A 16415-nucleotide genomic window follows, 5' to 3' on the forward strand; every position below is an offset into this window, starting at 1 on the left:
GACTACTGTGGGAATGGGAGATCACCTTTGGAAGGAAGGATGGGTGTGGGCGAAGCCTAACTTTGTCCCTGAAGAAGACAGTGTACGGTGGTTAGGAGGTGAGTGCTCAGATCTCCGAAACCCTCCTGGCTGAGGTGATGGACACCAGGAAGGCAGTCTTCCAGGATAAGTAAATCAAGGGACACGTTGCCAATGGTTCGAACAGGGGCCCTGTCAACTGAGATAGCACCAGGTTGAGATCCCAGGGGACCAGAAGCTGGTGCACCTGTGGATACAGGCGATCTAAACCCTTCAGGAACTGAGCACAAATCGGGTTGGAGAAAACCGATCTGCCATTCACCGATGGGTAGAATGCTGAGATTGCAGCTAAGTGGACTTTTGTGGAAGATACTGCAAGATCTTCCTTCTTCAGGTAAAGCAAGTAATCTAGGATAAAGGGCAGCGTCGTATCCAAGGGGGAGACCCCTTTCTGAAGTGACCACAGTGAGAACCTTTTCCACTTTGCTAGGTAGGCCATTCTGGTTGACTGCTTTCTACTACCTATAAGGATGACTTGTACCGACATCCAGCAGTACTGTTCCATCTCACTCAGCCTCAAAGGTTCCAAGCCGTCAGGTGCAGGGACTCTAGATTCGGGTGGAGCATGCAGCTGTGCTCCTGGGAGATCCGATCTGGCCACACTGGAAGGCTGACTGGCATGTTTATTGAGAGGTCCAGCAATGTTGAGAACCAGTGTTGCTGCGGCCATGTCGGCACTATGAGAATCATGTGAGCCTTGTCCTTTCTGACCTTGAGCAGAACTTTGTGGATGAGGGGTGTGGGAGGAGGCCCCATGTCCGAGGCATTTGTGACTAGCTCCACTGAAGGTGTGGGCCTTGTGAAGGGAACGCCGGCACACACTGTGTCTCGTTCCAGCCACTACTGAAGGGCTTTGAATGTTGCCGGCGGAAGTGAGACCACTCTGTCTAGTGGGTGACAACCTGATATGTACACTGATACCAGCCACAGTTGGAGAGGGCGCAGTCTGAGATGTGTATGCTGCACAGTGCAAGAGGCCATGTGCCCCAGGAGCTTCCAACAGCTCCTTGCCATGGTGGTGGGGCATGCTTTCAGGCTTGGTATAAGAGCTACGATGGCCCTGAAATGGTTCTCCAGCAGGAAGGCCCTCAGCTGATTCGCATCGAGAATTGCTCCTATAAATTCTGTCCTCTGGACGGGCATGAAGTTAGACTTGTGTTCGTTGACCAGGAATCCCAGGTTCCTGAAAGTGAACAGTACGAGGCCCACGTGTTGTTCCACAAGTACCCTGGACTGGCCCCTGACCAGCCAGTCGTCTAGGTATGGGTAGACCTGCACCCCTCGTCTCCCGAGGGAGGCCACCACCACCGCCAGGCATTTCGTAAATATTCTCGGTGTTGCCGACAGGCCAAAAGGCAGCAATGTGAACTGACAGTGGTTCTGATTTACCACAAATCAAAGAGATTTTCTGTGGTCTCGGAAGATAGCGATATGAAAGTATGCGTGTCTCAAGTTGAGGGTGGCATACCGGTCCCCTGGATCTAGGGAAGGAATAATCAAGGCCAGAGAGAGCATGTGGAACTTCAGCTTCTTCAAGAACTTGTTGAGATTCCTGAGGTCTAGGACAGGCCTGAGAACTCCGTTGGACTTTGGGATCAGGAAGTAGTGGGAGTAAAACCCCTTGCCTCTTAGCTCCACGGGAACTTCCTCCACTGCCCCCACCCTTAAGAGTGACTGCACATCCTTGGCTAGAAGATTTTCATGAGAAGGGTCCCTAAAGAGGGACGGGGAGGAGAGGTGGGAAGGAGGGAAAGAAATAAATTGCATGGTATATCCCACTTCTACCGTGCAGAGCACCCATCAGTTGGATGTGATGTTGGCCCGTGCCCAGTAAAAATGGGACAAATGGTCCACGAACATAAGGATAAGATTCAGGTTCTGAACTGGTGCACTGTCCTCGGGTGCACCCTCAAAAGTTTTGTTTATTCCCCAACAGTTGTTTTGCGGGCGCAGATGTCGAGGCTGATGAGGAGTGAAGGGCCTCTCTTTTCCTGAGCTCCTTATTCCTCTTTCACCCAAAGTCTTGCCTCTGCTGGTGATGTGGCAGGTAAAAATGGCCCATGGGCTGAGGCTTACAATGCTTCTGGAATGGGGCCGGAGTGTGGAGGCCCAATGACTTCAGGGTTGCCCTCGAGTCTTTTAGGCTATGAAGCTGGGCGTCCATTTGTTCTGAGAAGAGGGAATGTCCCTCAAACAGGAGGTCGTAAGAACATAAAAACAGCCATACTGAGTCAGATCAAAGAACATAAAAACAGCCATACTGAGTCAGATCAAAGGTCCATCTAGCCCAGTATCCTGTCTTCTGACAGTGGCCAATGCCAGGTGCCCTAGACAGAATGAACAGAACAGGTAATCACCAAGTGATCCATCCCCTGTTGCTTATTCCCAGCTTCCGTCAAACAGCGGCTAGGGACACCATCCCTACCCTCATACGGTAGGCAAGACGACTGAAGCCAGGAGCTTCGCCTCAGCGCTACCCTCGTGACCATCGCTCGGGTTGCTGCGTCTGCGGCATCTAGGGATGCCTGGAGGGATGCCTTGGCTATGGCCTTGCCTTCTTCCACCAGGGCCGCAAACTCTGACCTAGAATCCGATGGCAGGAGCTCTTGAAATTTTTGCATGGCTGACCAAGAATTAAAGTCATACTGATTAAATAGGGCCTGGTGATATGCAATCGTTAACTGGAGACCTCCCATGGAGTACACATTTATCCGTAAGAGGTGCAGTTTCCTGGCCTCTTTTGCTTTGGGCAATAGTCCCTGCTGTGCCTTTCCCTCTCGTTGGCCGCAACAACAACCAGGGAGCCGGGTGAGGAGTGGGTGTGCAAATATTCATAGCCCTTATGGGGGACGAAATACTTCCTCTCCACCCGTTTAGCCATGGGCTGGAGAGAGGCCAGGGTCTGCCACAATGCCCTTATAGGCTGTAGGATGGCTTCCTTCAGGGGCAAGGCTACTCTTGCCAGACCCAAGGGAGTCTGGACGTCTGCCAAGGCCGGGGCTGATTCCGCAATCTCCTCCACTTGGAGGTTGAGGTTCTGAGCCATCCGACGCAGGAGCTCCTGTGGGCTTTGTAGTCATCCTGCATTGGGGCTATGGCCATGTCAGCCACTGCCTTGTCAGGAGAGGATGACAAAGAGGCCTGGACTGCCACCGGGCCTTGTACGTCATCCGGTGCTGATGGGTCTCCCACAGGTGTGATCTGAGAGTCCTGGACTTCTGACCCGGGAATGGAACCCCTTTCCGACAGGGATGGAGGGAGCTCATCTCAGAGGGTGCTGAAAGTGAGTGTCTCCTGTGGGAGCCCTGGAGCATGTGCAGCCAAGGGGTCAACACTGGCCACTGAGGTGGCATCTGCCATTGACCAGGGGCCCATGCTTGAGGAGCGAGGCCTTGGACCATGTCAGCTGGGCATCTATGTTCCTCCCAGAGTCTGCTCCCTCGTCAGGTGTACGACGACTCCTGTGATTCGGAGCCTGAGGACCCGTTCCCTAGGCAAACAGGGCGGTGCCTTGCTCCTTGGCACTGAATAACCGTACCATGATGGAGAGCAGCATCGTGGTAGAGAACGGTGCTGCAACGGAGAGTGGTGCCATGACTTGGAGCGGCACCAAGACTGTGACCAGTGCCTAGACTGTGACTGGTGCCAGGAACAAGACCGGCGTTGGGGCAAGGTGCAGTGTCACTGTGGTGAGCGTGTCTGTGGTGTCGAGTCTCTTGATGGTGAGCGGCACAGAGGGCTGGGCAAGCCTGCAATGATGGTGAGGCACTGGACTGGTGCTTGCTCTCTTGGAACTGGGCCTTGCGGTGCCTGCATTGTCCCTTGTGGACCTCAGCTTGGGGGGGATGGTGGTGCTGGGAGAGTTAGAAGGTTCCACACTGCCTCATATGCCTCTGGCATTGATGGTGCTGCCAGGGTTGTCTCCCCTTCTTGGCTAACCCTATGTGAGGAGTCCATCGGTACTGGACTCAATGGGTTCCTCCCCTGGGGCCGGAGTCAACAGAGACGGTTGGATTGCAACTGATTGAAAGTGGCCCACCACAGATCTCACTCTAAGGTCTTTCTCACAGGGGAACGCCCCCATTCTGACTTTTCTGTCCTCTTCTTCGGCACTGGTGATGGAGAATAGTGTCACGCTGTTGACCTCTTGGGTGCCAAAGTAGTATGCCGGGTCAGCACCAGGGAGCCTGGTCCATGCTGGGTTTCCCTAATGGATGCCAGTACACTCCTGGTCAAGGAAGTACTTGGTGCCAGGTCAGGCCGCAGCTCTGAAGCAGGTGAAGTGCCCCCTCCATGAGAAGAAATTTCAACTGATTGTTTGTTTCTTTTTTGTTCTTGGTTTGAAATTCCTACAAATCTGGCACTTTCCTTGGATGTGACCCTCCCAGGTATTTCAAACAGCTGTCATGGGGGTCACTTATTGGAATGTGTTTGCAGCACGCTCCACACTGTTTGAAGCCCTTGGATGTAGGCATGCCCTGTGGTCCAGGCAGGATAGCCCCACAGGGTGAATGCTTACAAGTAAACTAACTATTAATTACTTACTATACTTATTCTAACTAACTATTTACACTTATTTACAATTTAGTTAAAGAAAGAAGATCACTATGGGGATCACTTGCTGAGCAAGAGTTAAGAGCATTCCAGCAACCACCATGGACAGAAGGAACTGAGGAAGAGGCAGGTTGGCAGGTGCCTAAATGCCATGCCATGAAGGCACCACTCCAGGGGGCACCAGAGTCGACCTGACAGATATCACTGGAGGGGGGCAGGAAGTCTTCCAGCGACAGCGCACGCGATAGACACACACCTATACTGGCATGGACATGAGGAAGCACTCAAAGAACAGTCTATATCTACTCTGCTGAGTCAGTTAATTATTGTCAGTAAGTTGGTATCCCCCAGGCACACTTGTGGCTCTGACAGTGGTATAGATCCATGTGTGTATTACAGACTTGGTCACCATCCTACCTACTTCTCAGGATTTAAAATCCAGGTGGGATAGCTGGGTCTCTGCTAACTATTTCTATGCAGACCAAGGACCAAGCACAACAAATGTGTTTGCTTACCCTCCGTCCTGTACCCTTATGGACCACAGGCACCCGCTCCTCTCCTGTGAGTGAGTTTATGTCCAGTTTGCTGGGGTCCTTGCAGCGCTGCCTCCTCTGCTTGGGCTTGTCTGAAAAACTCTAGAATGCAAATAAGAGAGCATTAATCAGAATGGATGGCTAGAAAGTTGGAGGGAGAATGGCCAAGCCAAGCTGATGGTGTGAGGGAGGAGCATCTGTGCAGGCCGCACTGCACAGCTCTGCTTTTTGGATGAGTGCAAACCTATTTTGATGGGTCTGAAGATGCTTTTGCTATGCCTCAGCCTAGACTAACAACTCCATCTCTGGCTGATGTCTCTGCACACCCAGGAATGCTGCCTGTCACTAAATTCACCGCAGAGAGACTATGCTGGATCTTCTTAAAAAGTCCCAGCCGTAATTCGGAAAGGAAGAGCACAGCAGTATGTGCCACAGTGTGTCAGCATCTCACATGCCTGGCCATCTGTCTGTGACCAGCTAGTGTCTCTTGTCTGTCTTAACCTTAGATTGGAAGCTCTTTGGGCCACTGGACCTTCTTTTGGTTCTGCGCTTGCACAGACCTTGTGCAGTGGCGTCCTGGTCCAAAAATTAGGACACCTCGACACTACGGTAATACAAGTAATTAATAATCATGCCTATCCTACCAGATGTACGCCAGATACAAACCCTAACCCCGATCTCCTTCTACTCTCAGACTGCAAGTCTAGGGGAGCAAGTGTGGACCCATGGTTAGTGTATAGGACTGGGAGTCAAGATTCCAGGATTCTAGTCAGACTCTGCCCCGACTTCCTGAGTGACCGTCATGAAGTCCCTTAATTTCTTTGTGCTTCTGTTTCCACATCTAGCAGGTGGATAAGACTTGTAAGTTTTGCAGTTTCCCCATTTCCTGAGTCAGTTTGATTGTGACCAATCTTTTCTCTGCATTATGGCTTTTGGCCTAATGGGGCACCAGTCTGACCCCTAATCATAGAGGCTCAGGGACATTAATACAGGCCTCAGTGTCCATGGACCCTTGTTTATTATCTGCCTATCCGCTAATCCCACCTCAGACACTCAGAGAGGAAAATGCCCTACTTGGTCCCTTTTAGGGAACTCCCCCCCCCCGAACCAGGATCGCTCTTCACAGACTAGTTGCCAGCATTGTTTTAAATGTGAGGTGCCATGAGAGGTGCCTCCACGCCTTCCCTTGCAAGTTGATTCCAGAATTTGCTGTCCAGAAGGTTTTCCTGTTATTCAGCCTACATTTTCCTTTGCTTAATTTCATCCCATTCTCTTGCTTGCTGATATTCCAGCTTTACCCGCTGCAAACCCACTGAGCCATGTGAACTCTAGATCACTGCTCTTCAGGAGTGCAACCTGCACAGCTGCAGTAAGCCAGTGCAAATGTATGGAAGGAAGAGGAAAAATATGCAGCTGCCTAAATCAGTCAGAAACCAGGGTTTTTCTGCCAAGAAAAGGCCCTAGGCCCAGTCCTGGCCTTCAGTAAAGCCCAGTCTATACTGTCAAAGGAGCACAAAGCACGTTAAAGCTGTCCTGACCAGACAGATGAGGATTGCCCCCACATGGGGAATCCCACAGAGCCAGTGTTACACCACCGCAGGCACAGGGATGACTGGGATGCACAGTGCTCCAGTAGTACTCACTGGCAGAACAGCCCCTTTGGGTGCAATTTAGAGCTTCTGGCTGCCTTCAAGACAGGACAGGGAGAGTGGCAAGGTAGCAGAAGGCCCCCCACACTCACGTGTGTTGAGTGCCACTGCTTCAGGACTCCTGAGAATCTCGCCTTGTGCATGTCGCTGGTGAGGTGTCTTTGGGCTATAACTAGCTCTGCCCGCAAATTCTGGGCTTCTCAGTTCTAAGCAGCTGGTCATGCTAACATACCCATTCGCCTCAGGAGCCGCTCACTGCCTGTGCTCTGAGCTCCCAGGGAATCTTTACACACCTCAGACTGCAGTTCCACGTGCACAATCCCTTAGCACGTAGACACAGCTTTTTTATAGACATCATCAGTATCTCTCTTGATTCCCTTTCCATAATGTTTCATGGTCTGCATTCAGATTAGTAAGCTACTTTATAGGCTAAATGAGCCAAAATATGAAAAAAACAGCCTGTTGGAAGAAGAGTTGGGTGTTTATGAACTTCTGGGAACAGGTCTGGCGTGTTCTGAACACATGCTCCTCTCCTGTCTGTCCTCCCATAGATCCTGGATAACAAATAGACACACAAGTGGGGATGGGTGATCAGGGGAGCTTTCCTCAGACACTCAGAGCACAAGGGTTTCAAATTTCATCTTCATTTCACTTTGAAAGGCAAGAAATTATGTTCTCTCCCCTCTTGGTTTTTGCTTGTGGTTTTGTGGCTAGCCCAATTCATAGATTCCAAGGCTAGAAGGGACCATCATGATTATCTAGTTTGACCTCCATAACACAGGCCAGAGACCTGCCAAACAATAATTCCTGGAGCAGATCTGTTAGAAAAACAGCCCATCTTGATTTAAAAGTTGTCACTGATGGAGAATCCACCACAATCCTTGGCAAATTGTTCTCACTGTTAAAAATTTACACCTTATTTCCAGTCTGAATGTGTCTACCTTCAACTTCCAGCCACTGGCTCATGTTTAGACTTTTCTCTGCTAGACAGAAGAGCCCAATATTAAATATTTGTTCCCATGTAGGTACTTGTAGACTGTGATCAACTCCCCCCTTAACCTTCTTTTTGATAAGCTAAATCGATTGAGCTCTTTGAGTCTATCACTATAAGGCTGTTTTTCTCCCCCTTTAATCATTCTGGTGGCTCTTCTCTGAACCCTCTTCAATTTATCAATATCCTTAAATTGTGGGCACCAGAACTGGACACAGTATTCCAGCAGGGGTCACACCAGTGCCAAATATGAAGGTAAAATAACCTCTTTTCTCGCCATATAATTATCTATATGCTAGTGCAGGGAACGGAGAGAAGCTATCAGAGCTGGACAGCAGGCCTGGCTACTGAACGATGGATAAGGAGCGGATACTGGGACAAGCTTAAGCTGTGCTCAGCCTGGGATCTGAAAGATTAAGCCTGCGGAGGATTGTGCTGGTTGGGTCCAGGAGCAACTGTGCCTGGTGTTGGTGCTGTCTGCTAATCTAGGCTCTGTTCCCTGGGAAAGTGACACATCCAAACCTTGGGCACTGCAGTGTGACTTGCCCTCATGGGCTGTGTGGCTTGAGACTTGTAAATTCCTCCTACTTCAATGCCCTTGAGGTTCATTAGCAGCTCACAGGGCTGAGTAGGGCCATGCCTGCTGCCTTCTGCTCTGTTACAAAAAGTCTCCTTTGACTTAGCTGTGCTTTGTCATCCAGTGACCCAGGTGAGATATGACCTGCAGGCACAATTTTGGGGGCACCTAGATTCAGAGCTCTGCCCATTCCCCACCCATTTTTTGAGGCACCAACCTAGTCCTGCCACATCACTGGGCAGCAAATCCTCGTAGCAGGAACCAGCAAACAGACAGCAGGTAACAATGCCATCTGCCAGGAATGTGCAGCTATTCAAGTGTCTTTGCCCTTATTGTGTAAAGAAGTGCCTTAGCCCTGCAAAAAAGGAGATACCTGCAGCTCTGGAGACCAGCCCCACCCCTTGCATCTGGATCTAAGGCAGTCAGGAAGGAGGCAGCCATCTAGACCTGACGTACTGAAGCCCAAGACCCCCAAGAGGGTCACTCTTACTGTGCTGAAGCCAGGGACATCGAGTGTGTAGTCCGACTGCTGTCTTAGCCAGTCCAGGAGACTCTTGTTTGGAACAGCCTTCTCTGTCCGGATGCTTGCGGCTGTGACAGTATGCGGAGTTGAGGTAGCGGTGACCAGCCCGTCTGGGTGCGGGCTGCTCTGTGCAGGCTGGGTCTGATCTTCCTGAACATCCTGAAGTGAAGGGAGAAGGGAGAGCCCATGTTGGGAACACCACCATACTGCTAGTTCTCTCACCCCAATGTCACAGAGAGCACCCAGGCAGAACCCGGCCCTGCAGACACCCAGGCAGGGCTTAGCAAGCCGGAGCCCAGGAGTTCCTGGTGTCCTTCATTTGGATCACCAAAAGCCACCAGGAGAAACGTTCAGCCTCACAGGCACCCTGTTTGCACTAGGGGCGAGAGAGCTGGGAGATGTGGGACCAGTCTGTGCTTCTGGACGTCACCTAGAAAATGCCCTAATTGCCACGAGGCACAATGTGCTACTGGATCCTGGTTCTTGGGGAGAGGCCTCACCCCACATCCTCTCTAGGGAGAAGAAGCTCCCACCAGCTGCATCTAGAGAGAGCATGGCACTACCTCAGGCAACAGGCTCTCTGCACCCCTGGTTTGCTGGCGGTACCCAGGCTGTGGGAAATCCACCCTGAGTGGGGTTTGCAGTGCTGCAAATCTCCCACAAACTCTGCTCTGCCAGGTGGCCAGGAGCTGGCTGGCTCCACCCAGAATGGGTGTGATTCATCCCTCATCCAGCCAGCCTCCTCTGGAGTCCCAGAAGAAACCTAAAGCTTCCTTGTTCCAAGAGCCTGCTGCCCTTTCCAGGGTGAATCTCCTGGGGCATGAGGAGGGGGCAGAGCCCTGCCTTTTGCTAGGATGGGGGAATTCAGCCCAGTACCTTCCCTGGGCTCTCCATCCCTGTGAAGCCCTGTTGTGGTAACCGGGCCTACGAATTTACCCTCATTGGGATTCCAGCTGTGAAGTGAATTAGAGTTCATGGATTGTCACAATAACCTATAATAGCAAATGGTGAGTGGAAAAAAAGAGACAGGCTGACTTAGTCCAACTCAAAGGCCTCCTGATAGATCTCAAGGACTGCGCGAAGATCATGCAGTAAATGAGCGCAGTGTGAGCCTGGAAATCAACGAATCAAAATTGGTGTATTGAAAATTAGGCCTGTTGGTGGACAAAACATCGAGAGGATGGGACCAGGATGGGCTGTTGTGCCCATCGCCCCATTCGGAGGGACTGAGAGACACAAACTGGCTGTGAGGAAGTGAAGGGGAACAATTGCTGACTGAGGCGAACCCTGGCTGACTGACGGTGGCAGGAGCTGGTTACCACAGCACTGAGAGAAGGGGAAGGAAGGTAGTTCACCATCATGGCTGCCACCCCTATCATCTCTTTCTTCACCTGGATCCTGAGAGCTGTCCTGTCCAGACCAGGTCTGTCATCACCACCTCCACTGGCTCCAGCTAAATGCTGAAGATGCCGCCCTTCCCCACCCCGGTCTCCCTCCCATGCCACCAATATACTCCCCAATATAATATAATATGCAAGGCCCTCAGCAGCCCGATGTGGGTATGAGTTTGCCAGGTCTCAGCCAGCAGCGAGGCTGTAAGGAGGAATTAAGCTGCAGCTGCATTTTCTACCTTTGCTGTTCTTTTCTCTCCCTCTTTTGTCTTGTCTGGTCTCTAGGAAATGGGATTGGACTTTAGCAGCAGCACTGATGACAGCTTCCCCCCATCTCCACTCACTTCTCTTTCTCCCACAGGAGTTCTTAGCATCTTTCATGCCATGTAAGAGACTGCTGAACAAGGGGTTTGTCTTCTAAAGGCTCTCCAGCTCAAGGGAAAGGGAGCTGGTACAGTGAAAGCCTGACATGACATTCTGCATTTCAAATGCTTCAACTGATTTCCCTTCTTTTCTGTATCTTCACTGGAAGGTTAAAAGGACATTTAATGGCATGTTTCCCATGGGACTATGCAGGCTGAGGTCTCTGTATACCAAACCCTGAACCTTGTTTACTGCTGTCTCGTCTTGGACAGTGACTGAATGCACGTTAACACCTTTGACTTTCTGAGCCCCTTCATTCCATCTACATAAATACAGTAGCCCCCACATGGGAGATCAGGTTTTAATGCTTAGCAGTACTCAAGCACTCAGGGATGTGTGCCCTGAACGGGGGCTGCAGGAAGCTCTGCAAGCCCACACCTCCCCCCTCACCAAGAGGCAGGGCCTGCCTCTCTGGGGTTGAGTCCGTTTCTCCTGCTACAGGTTTGCTGTCAATGAGGGGGCAGTTGTCCAGCCCTGCCCTGCCCTGCCCTGCGATGGACAGCAGAGCTAAGCAGTTATTGAGTGAACAGCTGGATCCACATGAGCATTCAGGTGCTGAATCCTGCCTGCTTTGGGAGGGGGAATTATTTACCCACCTGCAGCCCGGTTTGAAGGCTCCTCTCCTTCAAGAAGATAAGGTCCATCCCTTCCACATTTTTTCTCCTGCCCCGTCGTCTCCTCATGGCAGCATCATCTCTCCGGAGGCTTCCATTGACAATCTGCCCTGTGACAGGATGGATTAGCCCTGCCTGGAGGATGCCGGACAAGTCCATGCCCAGGGACCCCTGTAGGGAGTGCACTGTCCCTAACTTGGGCAGGTTACTGTTCAGGGGGAAAGGAGTGGGGTTTCCTGGGGATCCATCAGATGCTCTGGCCAGGTTCCCTGCCGAGTCCCGCCAGCCATTCAGCACTACAGGTGGACGGGAGTGTGATGCAGCTAACTGTTCGAGGCTTCTAGGTTTGGCGTCTCTCTCCAGCTCAAACTCATAGGGCTGCCTGTGCTTTCGTTCATCCTTCGTAAAGGCAGGAGCCAGGAAGCTTTCCTGTGTGCAGCAAAGCCAGAGAAATGGTCACAGCTATGGCCTACATCGCACAGGCCTTACAACACTCAGAAGCACTTTTTAAATCCAGCGCTCACTAGAATCATAGAATTATAGAGTGAGAAGGGGCCGCAAGGGCTAAAACACTGGGGAAGAGAGAGGTTTCATGGGGCTAGGAGCTGAGGGAGGGGAGTGTATAGAGACAGGTGGCTATCAAGACTGGATAGAGCTCCTCAATCTCTGCTGGAGCCCTCTATGACCCTTTACCCCCAGCCCAGAAGATAGTCACCACTTCCTTGCTAAAGGGATGGATGAAGTGGGACTTCCTGCAGAGCCCCATACTGCAGCAGGTGTGCTGCAGCTCAGTGAGCTGTAGGAGTGGCTCCTGCCAGCAGCTGTTGGCCTCAGAACCAGAGCCCAGCCGCCTCTCACTCAGCAGGACAGTGCATAAGTAGGGTCTCTGTGCTGGGAAGACAGAGCACTCTACTCAGAGTGCCGGCCCCAGGGCAGTGCCTCTGTTACACCCCTGCTGGGGTGCAGGCAGAGCACCGTGTTCTCGGCTAAGCTGAGTGCGGGAGGAGGGATTTTGAAGCACCGCTCCCTCCAAAGGAAGGTGAGCAGAGCTGCTCACAGAAATGCATCGAGTTGTTTCGCTGGGACCTCCAGCTGCTGTTCTCATAATGTCAGTAAATAAAGGGGCACCCCTGGGATGAGATTATACATGTTGCCCCAGGGGTTGCTGTGACTCGTCACCCCACAGTGACCTAACTATCCGCCTGCCTGGTACCTGGGTGAATGCCAGGTGTGGGGGGGGGAAGGGTCTCCAAGCTGCCCCTGGGACTATACAATACACTGCAAATTGCAGAACAATGAGAGCTAGAGGAGGGCAAGCTGCGGAGTTCCCCAGGCTGGGAAGCCCTGAACACCAGGGAGGTGGAATTCCTAAGGGGTAGGTGGTCTGGCCACGTGCCCTGACACCCTCACCTTTTGTACTTGTGCAACTAACACTCCGTTGTTGAAGCTGGGGTCCGGGGCTTCTGGCTCGGCAAAGCTGTTCCTAGTGCCTGCGTTGCTGGCTAACCCTGATGTGGGCATCAGGGTTTGTGTTTCAAACTGCTGGCTAGAAGAGGGCCACTTGCCCTTTAAGATGGCGTGACAGATATTATCTATGCGGTTAATGATCACTCGGTCCTGCAAGCAGAAGCAGACAGCTCAGTAGCATGGCAAACCCAAGGCCATGGCATGCAAAGGGCAATGTGGACGGACAGGCCCTTGAGCCCCGAGGGAAATGCAGAGAGCCTGTGGGAGTGAATATGGAACCCCCTCTCTTTTCACAAATGTTGCAGGGACCAATGCTTTCTGAAGATTTCTAAAGGCCCCGGATACACATGTGAACTTGTGTCTGGGTGCACACCCATGCACATGTGTGCCATGGGACACCGAGTATGGAATGGGAAATTCAGCCCAGGCACAGGGCCTGCGCTAAGTCTGTGCTTCACTTCCATCCCACTGGGCCCCTTGCTCGGCCTCCCTGTGGTACCCCCAAGTCCTGCTTGCAGCAGTGGGATTTCTGTGCATTCAGTCCCTTGCCTACTCACTAACATGGACCAGGGCCATAGAGGTGGGTGGCTGGGTTTTTGCCCAGGAATAAGCCTAGTGAAGGGTGGCAAGGCAGAGAAGCTGGGCCGGGGTGGCCCCAATTTATGAATGATTCAGACAGGTGCAGAACTGATTCTGAAGCCACCTTAGGCCACTCTGAGAAGGAGTAGAGGGTCTTCTCCTGCAGCAGCTGGGCAATGGTGGGTGCACGGGAATCCTGCAGCTCGTCCATCTCTCCAGCCTGGGCACAGGGAGAGCTCTTGCTCTCCTCTTCCAAATACTTCTCTGGACAATCTAGGCAAAGTGACAAACAGAAGGTGCCATCTTAACCCTGGAGCCCCCCACTGTGTGGTTGGTGCCGTCAGCACCCCACTCACCAGCCATCATTTGGGACTATTTTTCTTTTCAAAAAGTGAACCCGTTGACTGTGAGTGGGCTGAGCGGCTGGTCAGCAGTGGCTGGGGGAGCCCTGGCCCCGGGAGTTCTGTTACTGACCTCAAGGGAGCAGGGCTTGGCCCAAAGCCACTGAACAATGAACCAGCTGAAGGCCAAGGCCAGCCATGATGGCAGGAACGGACACAGCCCTGCCCAGTCTGAGCCACCCAGTCCTAAGTGGACAGTGCGAGCCCCCCTTGCACAGGGCAGTGCCAAGTCCTGGGAAGGGGTAGGGAGGGCAGAGTGAGCCCCCCATCACAGGGCAGTGCCCAGTGCTAGCAGGAGCAGAGAGGGCAGGATGAGCCCTCTTGTCATGGGGGCAGTAAGGGCGCAGAATGACACACAAACACACACACACACCGAAGGCCTCCTGGAAGCCCAAGTGCAGTCTGTGTTTGCTCCTCTTACCCCAGTGAGAATATTATTTCTCAGAAAGCCACATGCCCCCAACCACAAGGCAGGTGCAGCTGCCACTTGATGCTGCAGGCTGGCACACACACAGGCTTGCTGCCCAGGGTGCATGGGCATGCCTGCCAGCCAGACAGTGCCGTACCTCGGCTCTGGCCAGTGCCCACTTTCTCTTCCTCATCTTTGTTCTCACATTCATCGTCTTCCTGCTTTGGCTTGTGCTCTTCCAGGTGCCAGGCCGTGCTGCTCCCCATCTGCGCAGCAGAGCCAGCTTCCCAGTGCTCCCCTCCCATGCTGACGGACCCAGCCTTTGGGAGCTCCGGCTGAGCAGCTGCAGCTGGGCTAGGTGCTGGGGGGAGGCTGTTCGGCCAGTCTGGCAAATGCTCTGCAGCGCTCTTGTGGTTGGCCTCCCCATCCCCTGCCCCGCTGTTACGCTGCAATGCCACCTGTCCTGAAAGCTCTGCCTCACCATTCACTCCTGGGCAAGTGTTCTTGGGAGCAGGAAGGCTGGAACCAGATTCCTCCCCCGCTAGTGTGTTAGCTTTGGGATTCCCTTCAGTCCTGGCCTCTGGGGTGCCCCTCAATCCTTCTACAGCATCTGCTGCCATCTCAGAATTCTCCTCCTCCTCCTCCTCGCTGTGGCTCTGACTTGGCACCGATTTATCCTCCAAGCCTTTCTTGTGTAACAGGCCCATGAACCTCTGCTCCGGTGGGATCTTTATCTCCAAGTTATGGAGACTGGGCCCATACAGGCCTAGGCTGATCACCCCCTCCGTACTGGCGAGCACAGGTGACCCAGGCCCTGGATTGGCCCGCTGCAAAGCATCACTGATCTCGGTGGAGACACTCCTGGAGGGCTGGCTGGCTGGGGCTGAGGGCCAAGGCTCCCCACCTTCATTGGGACTATCCATTTGGTCACAGCCCATCTGCAAGCTCTCCAGGAAGGAGGTCTCTCTGATGGCCTCAGCCTCACAGCTGGAAGGGTCCTCATCCCCATCTAGTTTGCCCTCAGCAAATTTGGCAGCACTGTTGCTGACATGTGTGCAGCTGGGGCTGTCATGGGCGAGAGAGCTGTGCTCACTGGGGCACGCCTTCTCCTCATACATCATGCACATCAGAGAGTCCGGCAAGGAGCTCTCATCACAGTTCATGGAAATGATGTCCCGCACTGTCGACAGGAACGTGTCGCAGCTCATGTCCTGGGGGCTGCCCTCCGCTCGGGAGAGCGCATCCTCCAGGTTTTCGAGCTTGATTTGGCTCTCAGCTTCGTTCTCCAGGGACTCACAGGTCCTTTCCATCTGGCAGTATGAAGGGGAGCCGTAGAGTTTGGAGTTCATCTGATGGAGGCAGCACAGGTTCTCTGGGCCTTGGGCACCTGCTCTTTTGTGCTGAGCATAGTTTCTATATGCGTCCAAAAATGACAGCTCAGGATCGTTCATGATGTAGTAGTCAGTGCGGTTCAGCCCATGCTTGGCTGTTCCAAGCAGCAGGTCCCGGTCATGCTTGCCACACTCCCACCAGACAGGAAGGTACAGGCTGGGCCTGCACAGCGTGAGCCGCTCATGGAGCTGCGGGTACTTGAGCACTTGCTCCCGGACCTTCCTTAGAAGTTCAATCCGGTACAGCGTTCTTGCAGCACGCTCCTCTGTGATCGGCTCAACGTAGATGCTGGGATCAGGTGGACCTGCAGCGGGAAGAAAGAGGCAGAGACCTCATTAGACAGAGCACAGAAGGATATACAGACAAACCTTGCTACTATGCTGTACACTGGGGGTTACCGTTTGGCTGAGGTTCACAGGTGTGAGAAGAACTGTCAGGGGTGACAGCAACAGCAGCTTGGGAAATTTATCACCGCCATCTAGTGTTTACCAGTCAGTGTGATCTCTGCTGCAAATTGCACCATGGAGAAGCAGCAAGTTAGGGATTGGTGGGGCTGTTTGTCTAGTTTGTGTCTCCATAGTTCAAGAGTCATTTGGAGAGGAGCAGGGGACAACATAAAGTTCCTGATTCGTGGGTATTGACCCTGGAATCACATGTAACTAAACTGGCCAGGGTTTGGTTTCTAAATTTCCTCTCTAACCAGCCAGAATGAAGAAGAGTTTCTCACCTTCATCAACTGCTCCAAGGGTAGTAATTCACCTGCGGATATTTCAGAGCCCTCCCATCAACTCTGGGTGGGGGAGGGATAGCTCAGTGGTTTGAGCATTAGCCTGC

General features: G+C 52.6%; 1 protein-coding gene across 2 annotated transcripts in view; it reads right to left on the reverse strand.

Annotated features, from left to right (window-relative positions):
* The window catches only part of CHD6 (chromodomain helicase DNA binding protein 6), a 185338-nt gene that overhangs the window by 10267 nt on the left and 158656 nt on the right, over nt 1–16415 (reverse strand). For both annotated transcript variants that reach the window (XM_084646086.1, XM_084646085.1), the window contains 6 exons: nt 14347–15885; nt 13504–13652; nt 12744–12950; nt 11316–11762; nt 8873–9064; nt 5148–5267 (listed from right to left, as the gene is read on the reverse strand). In XM_084646086.1, the coding sequence (XP_084502212.1) occupies nt 5148–5267; nt 8873–9064; nt 11316–11762; nt 12744–12950; nt 13504–13652; nt 14347–15885 (2654 nt within the window). The remainder of the gene's footprint in view (nt 1–5147; nt 5268–8872; nt 9065–11315; nt 11763–12743; nt 12951–13503; nt 13653–14346; nt 15886–16415) is intronic.

The sequence above is a fragment of the Lepidochelys olivacea genome, assembly GCF_965140295.1.
Source record: "Lepidochelys olivacea isolate rLepOli2 genome assembly, chromosome: 13".
NCBI lineage: Eukaryota > Metazoa > Chordata > Testudines > Cheloniidae > Lepidochelys > Lepidochelys olivacea.